At 43.3% G+C, this 21,386-nt stretch overlaps 1 protein-coding gene across 1 annotated transcript in view; it reads right to left on the bottom strand.

Annotated features, from left to right (window-relative positions):
• The window catches only part of npy2rl (neuropeptide Y receptor Y2, like), a 93,417-nt gene that overhangs the window by 6,939 nt on the left and 65,092 nt on the right, over positions 1-21,386 (bottom strand). Inside the window, exons 5-8 of the mRNA XM_018663244.2 lie at positions 11,831-12,087; positions 11,014-11,146; positions 3,768-3,933; positions 213-366 (exon numbers count right to left, since the gene is read on the bottom strand). Of these exons, the coding sequence (XP_018518760.1) occupies positions 213-366; positions 3,768-3,933; positions 11,014-11,146; positions 11,831-12,010 (633 nt within the window). The 5' untranslated portion in view covers positions 12,011-12,087. The remainder of the gene's footprint in view (positions 1-212; positions 367-3,767; positions 3,934-11,013; positions 11,147-11,830; positions 12,088-21,386) is intronic.

Below are 21,386 nucleotides of genomic sequence, written 5' to 3'. Positions count from 1 at the left end.
GTGATGAAAGGAGCGAGGGCAGGAAGAGATGTAAGGAGAGAGATGAAAGAGATAAAGAGGGGAAAAGAGAGGAGGGAAAGAGAGGGATGAGAGAGGCAGCAGGGAACGAACGGGAGGATCAAAGCAACTGATGAGGAGAGAGAGGAGTGAGTGTTTGATTCTGAAACATGGTGTTACAGGTGTGTGGTGTGTGTGTGTGTGTGTGTGTGTACCTGTATGGTGTGTCCAGGCTTCAGAGTGAAGGAGCCGTACTCTCTGAAAATGGCCAGAGGGCTGGCGAGCACGGCGCTCAGCACCCAGGTCAACGCTATCACCCCGAAACACACGTCCTTACGCATCCTGGTCTCCAGGTGGTACACGATACACCTGAAAACACACAACAACACAACACACACCCCATCACGGTTACACAGCAGGTCTCAGTGCGTGGATCAGTGATGAATAAAGAAACTAATCTGTGGACATATTTGATTGGATGCAGGACAAAAACTGCACCGGTCGTTTACATCAGTGAAAGAAAAGAACGGGTTTGGACACATTTATGGTTTAAGGTTAAATAATTTAATAAAGTGAAATGAGCTCAAGTATCTGAAATAAAAGAGGAAAGTGAAGAAACTAGATCTTGGTTTTGTTGTTGGATGTTAGAAAGGATTGTAAGAAAGAATGAAGGATATAAGTAGCAAAGAAAAAAGGAAATATGGAAAGAAGGAAAGGATAAGGAAAGAAAGAAGGAGGGAAAGAAGGAAACAAAGGAGAGTAGGGTGAAGATAAACAAGAAGGAGAATCACCAAAGAGATTCGGGTTGATCATTTGGGGACTGTGAAGGTCTTTCTGGACCAAACCAGTGGACTTTGTTTTAGTGTTTAGTCAGCAACAGGAACTGAATGTTTCATCTTTTAAATCTTGTCCATCCAGGTTGGGGAATATGTGGTGGACTGTATATAAACCAGACACTGACTAAGAGCTGCTGGTTCTCTTAGGTGGGACTGAAACTCCCACAGATGTCCTGAACCTGTAGGTGTTTTTTTTCTGGACGCAGCTTCCAGGAGAGACGGAGGCAGAAATGTGTGGTTTGATGACTGACGTCAAAGCTCAGACTGAACCAGAACAGCTCCAGCCATCAGCTCAGCAGGCAGCGTCACATTTTAAAAAACCTGACACAAACCAAAAAGACAGATAGTGACGGTGAGAGAGAGACAGGATGACGATCCTTCATAAATAACTCAGGCCCAGGTGAAAACCAACAGGTTAATTGGCTCCATCCATTTCCACCTGCAGGCAGCCTGCCAGGAGGAAAACAGCAGGAGGAGCACTGACAGATGTAGAAGTTTAGACCTGATCAATCTGAGTTTCTCCTCTGCCATGTCCATCAATCCAGCAGTTGTTGAGATATTCTGGACTGAAGTGGTGGACAGACGGACAAACAGTTTCCTCGAGTGGTTGGCAATAAAAACTAAATCTGCACTCAAGTGTTCTGACTGAAAAAATGTATTCACCACTTTTTTTCATTAGATTCAAACCTCCTGTTTCCAAACGTACAACCACAGTCTTTCCGAGCACAACAACGAAGGTGACAAGCAGAAGAAAAAGTGAACTCATTACACTGGTTCTCAGGTTTCCTCCTCCGGCCTCCACTAAGCATTAAATCTGACTTTCAGATCCAGCTCCAGAGCTGTGAACGGCCTGGCAGCACTGTGTGCTTTGGCTTCGCTCGCTCGATATGAGCCAAGCGAGTCTCAGCGGTCTTCTGGCAGCCGTCTGCTGTGTTGTTGTGCAGATTGGATCAAAAGCTGCTTTTAGCTGCTACTGTCCCTGCAGATACAGAAACCTGAGAGAAAACCTGTGCTGTGGCCACAGTGTAATCTCTGGACAAGTGGGAGTCTGACTTTACTTTCCTCTCACGTCTTTGGCAAAGTTACTTTGTGTTGTTTTTGTGTTTGGATACATGTATGTACATGATGAGGCAGATTTCTCTTTGTCCTTTGATTTACATGGTGGTGTTGTTCGATGTGAACAAAGCCACCGGACTCATTTACACTTTCAGCCAATTTACGTCTGTGTTTTATTTATTTTTCTGTAATAATTCAGATTTTCAAACAGCGAGTGATTATTCTCCAGTTAGTCTTCGCGCTGCATATAAAGACACAGGCAGAGGAAAAAACTTTATTTACTGCAGCTCATTATGTTAATGTGATGATCAGCAGCTGGTCGTGTTTACCAAACCACTCACCAGACAAAACACTGATGAAATTACATTCAATTATGTTTTTGTGCATCTATTGTAGCAGATTTTTAAAGCTGCACTAATTCATGTTTTTATGTCCACAGCGGTTCAGATGATAAAATGAAAGCTTTCGCTCATTGTGATTTCATTGTCACAGTCCTGTCAGCTCCACAGAGCATGTTAGCATCGTCTCACTCGTTGTTTCAGGTTCCCTCATTAAATCGTGTAAGAATTCGCTCTTAGCACTTCCTGTTTGCTGTGAACCTGTTGACGTTCAGACAGCTACCACTGGTTTACTTCAATACTGGAGAAAACTTAAAAACCTGCAGTGATAAGGATTATTCAGTGGATTGTAAGATGTTATGAATATAAAATATCTGTTATGAAGGAGCCTCCTGCTGAACATTAACATCAGTGCAGAGATTTGAAATGTTATAAAACTTTGTTTTTTAGACACAAACCAAATCCATTTTTGCTCTCTGACTGTTCCATTTCTATCTTATTTTTGTAGATTTGTCCATTATTTCTTTTGATACTTGCTGTTTCCTTGTCTTCAGACTGAATCTCAAATAAAAACCAACTCACGCTCACCCAGCAGCTCAGTTACAGGACTCTGCTAAAGACTCTACACACTAAAGCTGCTCTGGTTTTGAGTCTGAGTTGCTTTCACATCAGAAAACTGAACAACAAAGTGTGTAGAACAGCCGGTATGGAAGATAAATAAGCTTGATTTTTGAGCGTCCTGCTAACGGTCGTCCCACAGCACAACACAGAACGCAGATGCTCAGGTCTTAAAACTGATTCTTTCTTTTATTTGTGAGGAATCATCTGCCACAAACGTCCATTTCAAACACTAACAGAAAATGCTTTGTTCCAGTTTTCCCTCTGCAGTTCCTGGACAGGTGGTGGAGACAAAAGACAGAAATGATGATAACAGATTGCAGAAACAGGAACATCTCAAAGCACCAGATATGTTTTAAAAACTGTTTAAAGTTTGGTGCTTTATACCAACTTTAGTTAAATGGTGAATATTTCATCTTGAGAGTTATGACTCTCAGTGTAGTTCAGTGAGTCCCTGCAGCTCTGCACATGTCCAGCAGTTTTAAAATCAGCTCTGCTGGGTCACGCAGGTTGAAGCTATTCAAATGAGCCACTGTTCATCTGAACATCATCGCACCGCTGCTGCTCTTAACACCTACACTCCAACTGCCAAAACAGCCACAGCCAACCATTGGCTGATTGAGCCGTTAGCGGTGCAGCGAGGCCATCAGACCGAGCTCCATTAGCATGTGGGTCTTCACTGTAATCCTGGGAGCAGCTGTGCTGACGGCACAGTGACTGTTACATTTTTGACATTTAGAGGACCTGAGCACACGGTTCAGAGTCCTGCTGCTGGACACAAACTGACCCAACTGCTCCGAAACATCAGGCTTTTTCTTGTCCTTAACTTTTACCAAAACTGGATGCATTAAACAGTTTGACTAAAAGATAAAAAATCAGGTACTTCTGCCACCACCTTCCCTTCGCCTTTACCCCCACCCACCTGTGACGGTCCAGGGCGATGACGTTGAGCGTCACCGTGGAGACGTGCACGGCGAGCCCCTGGGCGTAGGGCAGCAGGAAACAGAAGGTGCGTCCGAACTTCCACTCTCCCTGCAGCGTGTAGACGAGGGTGAAGGGGAGGCACAGCGTGTTGACCAGGAGGTCGGCTGCAGACGGAGGAGACAGGAAGTTCAGTCAGGAGACGTTTCTGAAAATGTCATTTTTCATCTGAAGTGCTCTGGGCTCTTTGGATTTCCTGTTGATAAACTTTGACCTTTGACAGTTTCCCACCAAATGTAACATTTATGAATTGACTTCAGTCCTCTGAACACACACACACACACACACACACACACACACACACACACACTGCTGATGCTGGAGGAGGAGAGCTTTTAATCACATCTCCTCTTTATCACCACATCGACTTTTCCATCTCAGCCAAAAAAATAAATAAATAAAAAGCCGCAGATCATCTCCAAACTGTTTTCATCAATCTCACCTGCCGCCCAGCTGCTTCACTCATCACTTGATATATCTGCTGAAACATGCTGTGAGTGTTTCATCCCTCCACAGGGAAGTTTTTAACTCTTTAACCTATTTATTATTTAGACGGGTCAGAGTGTTGATGCAGTCGTCTGCTCCTGAGGAGATTTTAAAAAGGTTAAACATGTGGAACTAAAAGAGTTTGTGCTCTTCCAAAGATATTTTAAAGAAGTCGCCCTTCGTTCGCTTATTAAGGTGCAAACAGGTCGAAAACAGGACAGCTTAGTCTGAGCTTGAGCCTGAGTGAAGTTTGTTGAATCAAAGCTGTGCTTAAAATCTATTCATGCGAGCATTATACGGCGCAGAGGAACGTGGATTTACGCTCTTGTACGTCATCCAAAATCCTGCATCTCTCCTTGAGATCTTCATCTTCTCCCTCTGCGACAGATAATTGGACAGGCAACAGGCCGTGACTGTCTCAGCTGTTTGTGTGACGTTCAGGGTAACGAACGATGAAGTGACAAACTGAAGGAGAGGGAGGCAAAGAAAAGTGACACCACTCGCAGTGAGAGTGTGTCCCTGATCCAATTAATATCTGCAGCCTCTGCCACATCTACACACAGATGCACCGCTCTGTTTCCAAATATAAAACCTTCAGATCAATGTTATCAGGAGTCCAACTACATCTAACTGTCCGATATCGTCACGTTAACGTAAAAGTCACGACTGCACAAGTCTGAACTGAAAAGGCGTCCGACCCCTCGTAGATAGGAGCAAGACCACCACACTGAAAGAGACACAAAATGGTTTGTAGTTGTTTTATGTATCTTTGTAGTGATTTTGCATCTCTCTGTAGTTTTGTATCTCTTTGTAGCTGTGTCATACCTCTAGTTGTTTTGTATCTCTGTAGTTGTTCTGGTCTGTTTGTAGCTATTTGGTGTCTCTTTATGATGATTTTTGTCTCTTTGTGGTTGTTTTATGTGTCTGTAGTTGCGCCCTGTGCTCCTGTTCAGTAATCCTTACATGTGCAAACCAGTTGCCAAAGAACTCACAAACATTTCAGCGTCTGTATCAAGCTGTGAGGAACGTAAAACATCGTCTTCTTCGTCTATTTCTGACTGTATGTGTACAATCAGGGATCTTAAGAACCAGATGAGATGATCGTTTTCTTCTTATACAACCTCTTTGTTTCATAACCACCGTGGCTTTATTTCCCTTTATCCACGATGTTCCTTTACACGCTTCGCCAAAATGATTTTACAAGAGATGAGTGACGGCAGATGAGGCAGCTGCCAACACCGCCGAGGACGGGCTGCGTCATCTGAGGACGTGCACACAGTCAAAACAACTGGTGAGCGTCCCCGGTGATCAGACAGAGGGAGACGCCATCTGCTCAGAGAGCTGCCGGGCTGACAGCAGGTCACATGATCGGTTCAATCACATCCACCTCTGTATGTGTGAGCGTCAACATCTGCTGCTGCTGAGCGTCAGTCAACATCTGCAGCTAAATGTCTGTCAGTCAGTGTGGATACAGACTGAGAATCATCCCTCTGTGGTAAATCCTCCTCTTTCTACAGGAACGTAGAAAAACACTCATTCAAACCATCTCCTCTCAGAGCTGATAAAGGTTGGTGACTTTAGGTTTAGGTTTAAAACACCGTTTCTAGAGGCCAACGTCTTCTACGACTCAGTGCAGGTGAAAGACGTTGGACTCTGCTCCATCAGGAGCTTCATTGCTCCGATCAGATCACCTGCTGTTCAGATCGATCAGCTGTTGGTCAAAGTTGATGCAGCAGCTGCTTTAATCGAATCCTCTATTAGACGTCCAATTAGACATGACTGCCTGTCTGGTGGAGATAGGACCCGGTGGGGATTGAACCGGTGCAGGGGGGGTGGGGGTTTGTTGGGGGTGGGGGTGAAGCCAGTCTGCAACCCCCTGAACCACATCAGTTTGTGATGATTAAGTCTGTGATAAGGGCATCGTGCCAAATCATGTTAGACAAAAATGAGAGCCGAGCAGGGTCTCATCGAGCCGGATGTCGCTGCCCTCCTCTTGTTTGGCCTCCTGTGATGCTTCAGGCAGAAAGAGAGACGAACAAATGAGAGACAAAAAGATAACGAGGGAAGGTGGGAGAGATGTGTGGACGAGGAAGATACTGAGAAATACAGGTTGTTTTTCATTGAGACACAAATAATTGGAACAAAAATATGACGAAGTGTCTTCAGAAATAAGAAAACCTCATTTTGAATCCCACTGGTTTTTGTCGCGTCGCTAATAGCGACACCACAGCTCCCATTAAGACCAAACACAAAGTGAGGAGTGAGAGACAGTGGAGCCTGTTGGCGAGGCAGTGGAGCACTTACTCATCCAGTTTTTCTGTTTGTTTATCACAAACTGTCTGCTCGCCTGCCCACTCCTGTTTACATTCGGGGGGAATTGAACCGACAACTTTCTGGCCGCCGTCGTTCTACCTTTCTGCACACTTCACATCACATCAGTCACGCTGCTCTCACTCTCTCTTCTGCTCTTTCTGCTGCTGCTGCTGTTTCTCTTGACGTCGCTCGGCTGCTCCTCTCGATTTTTTTAATTCACTCAGAGAATAATAATTTCCATCGGTTCAACAAACAAGAATAAATCTACTGATTAAATTCTCTTCAGCATTTTTGGTAAATACCTTTAAATTAAAAGACATTACTTTGATTGTGTTTGGTTTTTACCTCCAGTGATTAAAGATGTATTCAAGTATCACAATAAACCATCTGTTTGTTAGCATTAGCAACACGGCTACTGCTATCAGCCCGGCTAAAGCGAGAAACAACCGTTTCTCAGTTTGAAGTAGAAACTCTGACCTCAGTGCTGAGGTAAAGGCAGTAAAACACCTGTGTGTATTAATAAGGTTTAGTTACTGACTGCTGTAGTATAAATAATGACCGGTTTGAATCCTCTCAGGTTCTGGATAAATCCTGGTAGGCATTCTGTTGTGGAGGCACATCATAGATAAGCTGAAACTAAAATGTCAATCTGCTGAATCCTGAAACTTATATTACAGATGTTTAGTTCATAAATAACATATAAAGACATAAAACGGAGGCATGGACCGACGCCGTCGTCTCCATTAAGTCGTGTTTAGTTTGTGTCTTTCTGGCGTTAAAGCAGTCGTCTCTTTGTGTACACGTGCACAAGTCGTCTGAAGCAGCCAGAGGTTCGTGTTGTGTCGCTGAATAAACGTCCTCTGATGGAGAACGTGGTCGACGTCCATTTTGTTCTTTTTCAGCCCAGAATCATCTGAAACCGAAAAGACCAGGAAGACGTGAATCCTGTTGATTCACATTATCTCCTCAGTAGAAAGAGAGAGCGCACTGTGGTGAGGATGACGTGAGTCAGAGTGCTGCTCTCAGTCTTTTCATAGCTGCATTAAAAGGTTAACGTTACTTTTAATACCAGCTTCTACTCCACTACATCTCAGAGGTAAATGTACTTTTACTCTACGACATTTATCTGACAGCTTAATTACTTCACAGTCTCACATACTTCTGTTTAGTTAAACATGTAAATCTGGATCAGGATTAAGTGAAAATCCTCCTACTTCACAAGTTAAACAAACAATATAAAAACCTCTTTGGATCAGACGGAAAATGTTTTGTCACAGAGATGAAACCACAGCTGTTTTCTCACACTCATGAAAAGTTTTCTTTGGTACTTTTACTCATGTGAAGGATCTGAATACTTCCTCTACCACTGACAGTCACGACAGTAACACAAACAAACCACTTCCTGCATTTGTCAACGAACACAGGAGCACAAATCCACCAAAGACGCACGACAGGAATATAATAAATTGACTTTACACTATACCAGACTCCATAGACAAAAACAGGGATTTTACTGGGAGCTGCTGGAATACCACTGCCTCCATCTGTTAGTGTGTTTGTGTTACTGTGTGACTTTCTGTGGTGGCAGAAGTAATCAGATACTTTGTAAAAGTAAAAGTACCACACAGTAACGCAAACAGACTAAGAGATTGAAGCAGTGATATCCCAGCTACTGCTCTGGAAAATTCACATTTTTGTCAATGGAGTCTGGTAGTGATGATATAGAGATATTTCTGGATCTTCCTCTTTAATAAAAAGCTCTGTCTCTGTATGAATCCTCTCATCATGTTGTCAGACACTTAGAATAACAAAACTTTTAAAACTTGTGAAACTCAAAAGGCAAAAAGAAGTTAATGATGTTTTTCGAGGACACAGGCAATCAGTGTGTGTGTGTGTGTGTGTGTGTGTATTTATTAATGATAGCCAGCGGAACATTTTACGCTGCATCCAGTTTTCTTTACACTCTTCAGAACAACCGGCGCCCCGGGCTGTACAGACACGTTCACACACAGCTGAACACACACTCCAACACTTAAACACACACACAGCAGCGCCACTGTACGCATCCAATTATTTATTTCTTCTACTTTATTAACTTGTTTGTTAATGTGTTTTCTTATTTTGTGACAGCTGGAGAGGAGGCGGGAGGGAACAAATATACCAGGAGGGTAAATTTTAATTTGAATTCCTCCTGGACGGAGTGATCGCCGCTCCTCAAAGCGCTCCTGCTCAGATTAAACTGGAAGGCATGTAGGTCAACGAGTTAAAGAGATTGTAAAAAACTACAGGGGATAGTTTCTGCCTCCAAAGACAGCAGCTTCTTCATTTTAGAAACAAAAGTAGAAAGTAGAGAGTGACTGTTAACTCTAGTTTAACCAGAAACATCACTATATATCAACACCAGACTCCATTGACAAAAACAGGGATTTAACTGAGCAGAACACAGGAGCTGCTGGCAATACCACTGCCTCCATCTGTTAGTGTGTCTGTGTTACTGTGTGGTACTTTTACTTCAGTAAAGTATCTGATTACTTCTTCCACCGCTGAAAGTCTCACAGTAACACAGACACACTAACAGATGGAGGCAGTGGTATTCCAGCAGCTCCTGGTTAAATCCCTGTTTTTCTCTATGGAGTCTGGTATTGATGATTCTGGTTAAACAAAAGGGATCTCACTCTTTAATAATGGTGTAAGGAAAGAAGGTGCTGCATCCTGTAGAGACTGAATAAAATCAGACCTGGGTTGACGTCTCTATGTGGTAATTTTAATTGTTAATTAAATTCAAATTACCATAAAGGATTAACGTGAATTTATGCATGTGTAGTAATCCTGCATTACTTGTTTTTAATCCACATTAGAGCTGTGTTACATTCCTGCTGATGCAAAAACAACATTTCCTTTTCTTTGTTTTTGATTTTGAGGACGGACTTCCTGGGAAAACTTCACTGAACTCTGTGAACCAGGACCAGAATCAGTGTCTCTGTCCGTGGTCCTGAAGCCTCTCTCTGAACCTGTCGCTGTCCGTGGTGCTGAACCCTCTCACTGCTGCATGTAGAGGAACGTTTCACCCACTTGTTCACGCTCATCTTAGTTTTCCTTGTTTATCATTACATTTGCTTTCCCTCAAGTGTGCGTCATGAATAAACTGTTTGACTGTGGCTCTTCAGTTCCCTGCCACACAGCCCTGCACCACTTCACACCACATTTCTTCTCAGTGTTTATTCGTCTTATTTATCAGCTTCTCTGCTCGTGTGTTGTTTAACAGTGCACCTGTTTATTTAAGTTGTTTTCATGTTGATTCCTGCATTAATTAAAATGTGTTTACTCTTATGTATTGTGCGTAGCTGTGTTTGTATGTTTTAATTGAGCTTTTAAATCAGCCGTTGTTTTGAACGCCCACAGCGCCTCTGAAGCAAAGACGACCCAGGCTCTAAAACTATGATTAATCCGTGTGAATTTTAACAATCGAGCAGCGTGTGTCACCTCACAGGCGGGGGACTTGTGAATCTCGCCTCCTCGCCGTCGTCTCATTAGAAATAAATAGAGCCGAGGTGACGCCGCCCGCCGCGCGTCGAGGCTGTTACTCTGCGAAAACATTACTTACTGAGCAGATGATGACTGGTTAAGTGTCGGTCGTGGCTCCTGTTGTTGTTTGTTGGGCATAATAAAAATCCTGTTTTCTGTTTGAGGGTCAAAGCTGAGAGGTTTTCCAGCTCATTAAAAACTTGCTAAGCTGTCACAGTTAAATCCTTTATGCTGAAAACAACACATCACTGCTCAGTCCTCGTGGCTGTGGGAGCATCAGAGCGCTGATATTATCAACTCATTTATCATGGTGAGCACTGGAACCTGTTTTCTGTAGGTTGAGACGTGCACATGCTTCAACACTCAGAGCTTAAAACAATAAAACCAAATGTGCTTTTGATTCTGATGTTTTAGGACTTTTAACTTTTATCTTTCGGTACTTTCCACGACCTGTGTGTTGGATTTATTGGCAGAAATGGAATATCTACTCTATCCACTCTAGAAAGAGACTTTTAGGAATCTATTAACACACTCACATTTTAGGTTTAACACTGGTTTCTCCTCGTCAGACGTCAAACACATGAACAATAAATGTTTGATTTCATCTCTGTCTGCGTCTCTCCCACACACAGCAGCAGACAAACCCCAGACATCACAGAGAAACAGCACATAACAGCTGACAGATGTTTGAGTCATCGTAGCCGACAACCTACAGAGGGCAACACACACACACACACACACACACACACACAAACAGGTCACCCTCTTGGGAGGTTGGAGAGTGTTTCCCGGCTGTAATGACTCTGACAGCATCGAATCAGAAACAACCCAGTCTGTGTGTGTGTGTGTGTGTGCGCACATACCAACAGCCAGGTTAGCGATGAAGAAGTTGGTGACGGTGCGCAGCGTCTTGAAGCGGTAGATGACGTAGATAACCAGAGAGTTACCCAGAACCCCCAGCACGATGATGGTGCTGTAGGCGAGGATCAACACCACCTGCAAACACACAGCAACAGCTGCAAACATCTGTCTGACGCCGGCACAGGTATCTGCAGCAAGTCAGCCTGGTTCCTCCACAAAAAGCCAACGGGATGCTTTCATTGTGTTTTACATTATTCCAGAAATAAACTGAGCAGCTAAAGTTTCTGATCCTTCAGGTTTAGTTGATCAGATCATCTTCACAGATGAACACCACTGTTCTGATGTTTGAAGTAAGAAGCTAATGTTAGGCTATAAACCAACTACACCACGGTCACATGACGTCAACGTCTCCACCACTAAGCTTCCAACTGGTCATTTCATTTAGCTCTGAGCTCTTCTACAAAAGCCTTTCTTCTTAGAAAGTTAGTGAGAGTTTGAAAGAGCGTGAGTAGAAACACAACGAGGCTGTAAAGGTGGACTGGTGAGTAGATGGGTTTTCATGTTAACGTCCCCGACAACCTCTGTAGTCTCATTTAGACACTCGTTAGCAACCGCCTTTTTTAAGACACGTAAAAGCTTCAAACATCAGGAGTGGAGGATTTACTGACCCATTTTATGTCGGAGAATAAAACCTGAAAATGTAATTTTACCAAAAACCTGTCAGTGACGAAACAAAGCTTCTGGTATCAGGAGGAATTAATGGAAATGTAATTTTGCTTTTAGTGCAGCACAAAGTGTAAGAGCGGCTGTGAACACTACCTGAACACTCAGCAGTTTAATGGGGTCCTCTGGAAAATTCACTCCCTCGAACACCAGCGTCGGCAGCGCTGGGGGCATGGCCCCGCCATTTGGGTCGTAGTCATGGTAACTGAGGCTGCCGGGGTCGTCGTCGGGCAGGGGCAGGTCCTGTGTGTCGTTGGCTGCGCTGACGGCCTCCATGTCCGATCATTCATGTTCAGCCGGCAGCGGCATTTTACAGACACACACACACACACACACACACACTCACACACAGCCTGTGGGGTGACAGAGACACAGATGGACACACAGGTAAATAACAGGTAAGAAACAGCTTCCTGTCTTTACTCCTGGCTGAGTTTTCAGCCACAACAAGCTCACATATTATCTATCGACAGATTCAGTAATGACAGAGCAACATTATCATTCTATTAGATTGTTTCCATGTGGTGAATGTAAGTCTAACATTTACTTCCCTTTTAGCTTAGCTTAGCTTAGCTTGTTAGCTGCTAAAAGTTCTATTCTCTTCTCCAGCTAGAAGCTAAACTAGAAGTTAAACCTTTGAACCATGTAGTTTCAGCACTTTTTCAAACCTGTTTTTGGACTTTATATTCAGGAGATTACCAGGAGTAATCGGGCTAAAGCAGGAAATCATGTTACTCTGAAACCCTGAGTTTATTTCCAGTTTGGTCAGAAGCCAGTTTTTATTCTGTGCTGCTGTGAACAAAGACAGAACAGATTGTGGGGTTGTTATTCTCTCTAGCTTTGTTTCACCCACTAAATCAGCAGCAGCTTTAGTTGGACAGTTGATTTCCACCAGCAGCACAAAGTTCCTGATGTTACACCTGTTAGTGTGGCTCCATCTGTAACTCACAAATAACCACTTGCAGTGTAGTTGACATGAGAGTCAACAAAACTGACAAACTTTCTCCTTGAAAAATACAAAAATTAAATATATAAAATGTCAAACAACAAGAGCAAAGACTGGTTTACACTCGAGGCTCGGCTGCTCCATCTTCTAATCTCGTTTTCTCTTTGTAGGGACGAGTGTTGCAGATTAGCATCTGCTGTAGACTCTATGATACTTAAATAAACTAACAAATAAAAATAATGTCCCTAACATTCTCTTAAAAATGTCTTCACCTCCCCTGTCCTCATCTCTTTTGAAATGACATGAAATGAAAAGAGTTTTTGTGGTAAATCAGGTCCATCAGAAATCTACCTGTTTTACTGGTTTATTCTTAATCCCTTCACCTGTAACCTGGATTATTGGTAAAACAAATGATGACAGATTATTGGTAAAAGTAAATCTTCTGATAATCTGCTGTGCATGTAAACACACCAAATAACTCAGGACGACATTTCACTGGCAAATCAGTGGCTGCTTTGGCAGCACAGTAGGTTACTGCCAGGACTGAACAACTTGAGGAACCAGTTCTCTGACCAGTATTATAACTGAGATTATTATTATTATTATTATTAGAAGAAGAATAATCACCAAGTACTCTGTCTTGTTGCTACATGAAAATAACCTGATAAAATAATGTAGCTGACTAAGAAAAGTCAGAGTAAATTTGTCCATTTTTCTCTCTCTTGGGTTGTGGGCTCGACTTGATGCAAGACTCCAAAAACTCTTTTAACCAGTTTAAAAAACTGTGCTATCCAGGTCCCCTCCAGCTACATGGTATATCTTTTAGCCCGGGTGATGCAGAGCAGCAGATGGTGGTTGTACTGGGCAGCTCCCAGTGGCCTCACACCCTCAGGCTGCAAACATTCATAAAGAAGCTCAGGGAGAAAAAAAAAAAAGCATCTTGTAAGCTCGGGTTGACTCAGACCATGTGGGCGGAGAGAAAGTCTGAGATCCAGCAAAGTTTTGGTGCGTCAGCTGTCCAAAACTATTCCTGTACTTTCTGCCTTTTTAATCTGTGAGAGTGGGACGACAAAATAAAACACCACAGAAGCAAAACGTAACTTTGACCGAGTCATGGAAAAAAAAAATCAAACAGATAAATTAGTTTGAGGAACTGTTTGATACAGAGCTCCTCATTTATCACTGAGGTTAATTTAACAAAAAGAACACGATACTGAGATTACAGTTTCCTCCAGAACAAAATCAATTTTGCAGAAAAACTCGCACTCCTGTACAACACACACACACACACACCACACACACATTCTTGTTTTAGTCAGTGTGGGGACTACCTCTTTTCCCTGCTTTGTGGGGACACCACTAAGTGTTCTGTCTGAAACAATCCATCCAGACCAAACGCTCTTTGTAAACACAAAAATCACTTTGCCAAGAACTGAACTTGTTGGGGCCATGTTGTACATCTGTTCGACGCAGACGAGCAGCAAGTTAAGAAAATAATGACGTGTTGTGGCTTCAAATATAAAGTCGATCTTCAAAGACAGAATCCAGTTTTTAGAGTATCCAGCTGTACGTCGCTGCAGCAGACTTAAACTCTGTGGTTCGCAGGTGGGAGAACGTCACACCAGCTGTGTCATAGCTTCTTCACACACACACACACACACACACACACTCAGCTGTGACCTCTCCCATTTCACAGCTCTGTGATGTAGGCCAGTCAGTCGGCCTCAGGGGAGATCTGAACACACACACACTAAGATATTAGCACAGGAATACTAACACAGAAACACACTTACAAAACAAACCAAACACAACTGCTACCTTCAGTACCGTAAACACATGGTGATAAAAACTCTTACACACACACACACACTCCAGTGAGCTGATTCACTGAGCACGTTGCCTGAGGGCGTTCAGCTCCCTCCTGCTCCCGCTCGGCGCTGACAGGATCAGTGGCGGTGCCAGCTCGCGCTCGCCAGAAGAGAAACGACAACACAGTGAGACGGTGTTTTGCAAACTCACCTTTCAAAGCGGTGCGATGTCTTCACGCCGCACCATCTTTTTCATGTTTACGTCTCTATAGAACAGAGAGGCGACAGGTGGGCAAGAGGTCGGCTCCAGACTAATACTGGTTCTCACATTAGAAGTAAACTGTTCAGCCTAAAGTGGGATTTCTGTCAGGGAGTCAGCTGCTTGTTATCTCTGCTCAGGGTGGTGTTTTTTTCTGCCTCCGTCCTTCACCTGAGGATGAGGAGGAGACTGACAGTGAAACTCAACCGACTGCATCACATCATTTAACAAACAAACCAAACTAATAGTCGAGGTACAGTAGCTGCCTGTAGATTCTTAGAGCTAATGTGAAAAACAACGCATCAAGAGCCGAATCATTCACATCCTAAACAGGTAAACAAATGACAAAGGTTTGTTTACTTTGGGCAAGATAACGGCACAGCAGCTGAGTTAAACAGTAATTTATCCAGAAAACCTCAGTTTGTTCAACAAAACACAAGCAGAGCAGAATTACCCCCAACACAGCTGCCATACTTCTGATTCAAAATGGCAGAACAACACATCTGTTCATCTGAAGGTTTTGTAAAATGAATTAGTGACGGAAAAAATGAGAAGCATGGTGAAGAGGAGAAGGGAGAAGTAAGAGCACAGAGATGAAACACTCATCACCTTCTGTCATGAATGTACCAGTCAATCAGGCACCAGTTAGCACCAGCAGATATTCATCACATGACTGGATCCGTGGTCGTAAAGGTCATAGATTACGTGTTAATGAAGTGTTATCTCTGTCAGAGCCGTCATGGCTGCCAGGTCATCTGAGGCAGCTGTTTATGTTCACAGACTGGTGTTTAAAATTAAAAAGAGCTGATGCTGAGAATTTTAGCATCAAAGCACCGAGACAAAAGAGCAAAGAGAAGTGTAGCTTCAAACGGCTCCCGGACCTCCAGCGTCTCTCAGTAAACGCTGTGATGATGTGATGAGTTTACTTCCAAAATTAGGCAAAAAGAAAAAGCTGACACCTGCTCCCCGCTGCACATGATGACTGCTGACCTAAAAATAAACACCATCAACTACTTTTTAAAGAAACACAACCCAATTAACACCTCGTCACTGCCACGCGTTGTCCTGAAATATTCCTGTTTGAATTAAACGCAGAGGGAGCAGAGGTGGTTCAGCAGTTACAGGCGTCACAGGTCAACTGCTTATACTTAGTACGCCGTAGCCCGACATGGACCTCCCTGAAAATGCGACGACGCAGAACAACAACTGTGATTGGTCCTTGTCGTGCAGAAAACTCCTCCTTCCTTCTGCCTAAATCAGTTCAGATCAGTTCAATCAATCAACTCCTATCTCCAACATGAAGCTCATGAAGAAACTCAACACACTGGCTCAGACACATCACTGCCACCTGGTGTTTTGGTGGTGTAACTGCAGAGCAACAGATCCACCAACACGTCTAAATGTTAACAATCCTCTGACTCTCTCAGCCTAATCTTCTCCTCACACGTTGTGCAGTTGTTTACACTGAAAATCACATCTCAATAAACTTACACTCACTGTCAAACAATTTAAACAATGTTCTGTTATCTCCTGAAACCAATCCACAGTCTGTTAAGGAACTGACTGATTTGCAAACACCAATCCTCTGCTCGCTGCATTGTTTTTTGGTTGTACAGCTGCACACTTTGATTTCATTTCATTCTTGTCAAGTGGCCTCATTGATATTCAGTGGACGACTGAAATCTTTCCTGATCTCCCTCAGAAGACGACTGTTCATTATTTATTTGTACGAGCTGCCCCCCAGTGATTAGCCGGGTCAAATCAAAGAGACGCTGTTGTTAGAAAACATCAAGAGGCCCAACATGGAAACACACAGGATGATGTACCCACTCCACACCAAACCAAGTGTGCTAAACACTTTAATTTAATCACCCTGTGGTCTCAGAGGTGTCGGCGTAAAGACTGAGTGACCCAAACAGAAGGCAAGGTTAATAAAGCTCTCCTGACGCAGCTGCCATTATTCTCAATTCTCAGTGTTTCCTTCTCCGAGCAGCAGAAATCCTGTTCGCCGGGATCAAGCGGCGCTGCACTTTGAATGTTTTGCAGAACAAAGCGGCAGCTCGGAGCAGAGTGTGACGGTGATAAGAGGAGCCGAGGCGAGTCGAGACTGAGCGAGAATCCTTTTCTGCTCAGGATAACTTCAACTTTCCTCATTCATCCTCTAACGCAGGTGTTTTTAAAGTCTGACACTGTGGGCCTGCACTGTACAAAGGTGTAGTGTTGCCACAGAGCCAGTTAAATGTCAGCTACAACTTGAGCATGTGTATGTTTACATTTTGGCAAATTGTAAAAGTATGCAGAAATAGCTATTGGCAGTTGTAGTTTACAGACATCTATCACTGCATAACTTTGACACTGAAGAAAACGTAAAAACATGATGATTCTCAGGCAAGTTCTGCAGTTATAATAAGCATCTTTTTTCTATAGCTTCTAAGTGGATTTATGGATTTGTCCCAGTTATGAATCTGAGAGGGAGGGTGTGACTTCTGAGCCAAAACGCAGCAATCGATTGCAAAGGCCACTGCTGCGACTACAACTTATAAATGACCAAATCAGCAGCTGAACTAAGCAGCTTCCTGCTGTTTGCAGTATCTTTGCCTCACATCTCTCTCTCTGCGCTCCCACTTCGAGTCGCTGTCACAGTTTGAAAACCTTTGCTCTAATGTGGAGATAAGTGTGACAGCTCCTTTGTTTGGTGACTAACCAGACAACTGACTCCTTAATTCAGTGGATAGTTGATTGTCTAATTATCTGACTCACTGACTGACTGAAGAGGGAGATATCCTGCACGAGTTCAATTCAAAGAGGTAAAATTATCCTGAGAGACTTTAAACTGATGTGGGTTAAAGCACAGTCTCTATTGAACATGATCATAATGTTCTGTATCTGCACAGGAACGTTCAGCATTGTTTAACCAGGAAAGTCAATTATAAAACAATTCATAACAGCAAATATAAACAGGAAGAAGACAACTGATGCAACACCACATGATTACGATTTACACATTATAGATGCTAATGATGAACCAATGAACATCAATATAAGCAACAAAAATGCGAAAAGCAGCAACTAACTCACACAGTAACACAGACACACTAACAGATGGAGGCAGTGGTATTCCAGCAGCTCCTGGTTAAATCCCTGTTTTTCTCAATGGAGTCTGGTAGAGAGATATAGAGATGTTTCTGGATCTTCGTCTTTAATAAAAAGCTCTGTCTCTGTATGAATCCTGTCATCATGTTATTAGACACTGAGAAGAACAATCTGAGTCTGTGACAAAAACAAGAACATGAATGTCCTGACAAACCCTCACTGATAGAAAACATGTAACGTCATGTATCTGTGTATCAGTTTAATTTTCAGGACTTCATTCTGTAGTTGGTTAAAATATTCCAGGATACAAAGGAAAACAGATGGACCTGCTTGATTCTCTAAGGTTAATAGTATTTTTTCCTAAATGTAAACACCACTGGCCCTTGAAGCCGCCGTTCCCTCCTCGTGCTGTTCAGCGTCACGCTCTCAGCCCTGGACATCAGCAGCAGGAAGCGTCGGCCTGATCTGTCTGCAGCCTGGTGGAACAGGAACTGGAGCAAGGAGAAAAGAGTCAGACGGAGGCGACAGCAGCTCTGTCATCCTGCGGCCAGCGGCGCTTTAACACAGGAAGTCACACCACGCCGGGAAGGGCCATTTACTTTTACTGCGGAGCGGAAAATGAAACGGCCCGAGTCGAATCGAAAATCCAGGCCAACATCGCATTAAAGGTCAGGTTTTTTAAATTTTATGTGTCCAGGGAAAGATGAGTGAACAGCTCTGTTTCGACCTGATGTAGAAACAGACAACAGGGATCTGCCCGGTGACACCTTGGACCTTTACTGCTCGTCTCCGGGACGTCTCACCGGAACAATAGGAACCAGAGCGGCTCGTCCGGGGTCCATGTGCCAGGTGAGGGATCAGCGAGCGTCTCAGTTCACTTCTCATCGAGAGGATCAATCAGTGCAGCAACAGTGAAACACCACGAGTCCTTGGCTCATTAAACTGAGATCACATCATTGTGGAGTCTCTGTCAGGCTGCTGGACCTGAGGCCACACGTCCACTTCAATGCACTCTAATTCAGACCTGAGGTCCACACGAGAAAGAGATGAAAAGGGCAGAGGAGAAGAAAAACAGAGAGATGACAGAGATATGAGCTGTTTCATCACTTTAACTATTTCATATTCCATTTGAAGATATTCATATATTATACTGACACTATACATGTTTCTGTTTCTGCAACAAATAACCAGACACTGAGCTGAGAGGTGAAATACAGATCGGCCTGTTTAACTGATCTACAGTTCAGCATCAGTCTGAACTCTCTGGGTCTGATTCCAGCAGTTTAATCCTCCGACTCTCACTCAGTTAGAGGGAGATCGTACCTGCTCAGGTACACAGAGCAACAACAGGTGTTCAGGGAGCAGAGAGGGAACGACAGAGGCTCCACTCTCTGTTACAGGAGCTAAAAAATGTTCCATCTCTGATCATTTCTCTTCAATAACGACGGTCGAAGCCTTGGGACATTGTGTACTTGTTTAAGAGTAAATCCTGTGTAAATCTACAGTGAACTCTGACATGTATGATAAATGTAATCACATTACTCCACCACCTCGAGGACGAAGCTGACCTCTGACCCCTCAGCACGGTAAATCTGTCTGCGAGCGACGCAGCAGAACATGAAACACGGCGGCCTCCGCGGTGTCTTCTCTGGATTAAATGCTGGTAAATCATGATCTTCACTGATCTTTTGTGACCGACATGAGAAGCAAAGTGCATCAGGGGGAGAGGTGAGCTGAAGAGGGCTCGAGGTGCTGTAAATTTAATCAGAGGAGAGAGCAGGGGACCCTGAAAGCAGCACGCCAAGAGTCTGAATTACATGTCTACCAGAATAACTGATGGAGAACTCAGTTCTGCACAGAAACTGACCTCAAACCTCGAGATATGAAGAAAAATATGAACTATGGCTGTTATTTAATTTGACTGATTCGGTGATGATGGTAAACAATGACCATGAAGAAAAAAAAAACATTTATTTTTGTTCTTTTCACAGCTCAACTCCTTTTCTAAGCCGCTCACTCACCTCCACTGTTTTAATTATTCAGACAAATCAGAGAGCAGAGAGAATAAAAGGGATGAAATATTTAAACCTCTGTGAGGAGTTCATCCTCTGGGGCCAGACAACACTTTGACGCTGTGGCTTCTTCCATTCATTGTCCTGTCAGTCAAAACGCTGGGGTTTTCAGGTCCACACGACGCAGTCAAACTGGTGCGAGAGTGACAAGAACCTCTGAGAAATATTAACAAGTCAGGTTGGTAGAAATCTCACCAACCGTGCAGCTCAATGGAGATTTTAAGCCTCTTTTACTTTTAGCTTTGTTTCCATGCTGCTGTTATCAATCGCACATAAAGCAGCTAAAAAATGACAAAGCAACAAACTTCCTTCAACGTGACCGTACAGACTATGTTTGGTTTTTTAAACCGGCCGGATAAACGATCACTGACGACGCTGAGTCACACCTCGAACACAGACAGTTTGATTTCCTTTTGTGAGAAATCTTCACAACTTTTTCTGTTAAAGTTAAACAGAGCACAGCAGCGGAGGGAGAGATGGCAAACAGAGAGATGGAGATGGACAGGAGGTGGTGAGCGACGGAGAAATAAAACCAACAGGACTGGTGAGAGGTGGAGCAGCAGCCGTCAGCGCTTCACCGAATCCCAGCAGCTCATTAAACTCTGAGCAGCATCACTCTTCTGATGAAGAATTGATCAGGAATGAGACTTCACATTGTTCATTACTGTCAGCAGGAAAACTGGAAACCCTCTGTCATAACCACGTGGCAAAATGATGCTTTAATTCCAAAACTAATTATTGCTTCTACTAATTTCTGATTTGTCACTAAAACATTTTTCTGCTGCTTCATAACCTGAGGAGCAGCTCAGCATTAATAGATTTCCACATTTACAACCATTTTCTCAGTATCAGTGATTTCAAATGCCAGAATTATTTAAATGTCAGAGAGAAGCTGCAGGTTAGTAAGAGGAAATCGAAACAGTTAAAAATGAAATTAAAGTAATTATCTGTGATATTTTCACTGTCAGTGAATAAACACACAGAGATTCAAGTCTTTAATGTTGAGCGTTTGGCAGCTGTTTCCCAGAACAAACAGAGAGTAAGATGTTTCACAGGGGTTTGTTTGGGACAGCAGAGGAAGATGTCTGGATGATTTCAGGACAAACTGATCCTGAGCATTAACGGAACTGATGGAAGAAATCAGAGGCTGATCAATAAGCCCATAACATCGACCCGAAATGAAAACATCAATCAGACATTGTACATATTATATATATTCGTCACAACTTTTATGAAGCACGATAACAGCTCCTAACCCTCCTCCAGACCTAAAAACGTTAAATGATGTGAAGTGTCCTGAAAGCAGCGTGCTGTTAGTACACAATCCCATGAGATCACATTACTGATTTTAAAAAGGCAGCCGATACCATAGAGGATGACATATTACTCTCCAAACCACAGACTGGAGGTAGATGGTATCAGAGGAAACTGGACTTCAACTGTTAAACAGTTATTTACAGTTCACTGGTAGTAA

This window comes from Lates calcarifer, unplaced genomic scaffold (genome assembly GCF_001640805.2).
Source record: "Lates calcarifer isolate ASB-BC8 unplaced genomic scaffold, TLL_Latcal_v3 scaffold_37_80, whole genome shotgun sequence".
NCBI classification, from domain to species: domain Eukaryota; kingdom Metazoa; phylum Chordata; class Actinopteri; family Centropomidae; genus Lates; species Lates calcarifer.
Note: the sequence above shows the minus strand (reverse complement) of the source record. Positions and strands in the feature narration are given on the sequence as shown.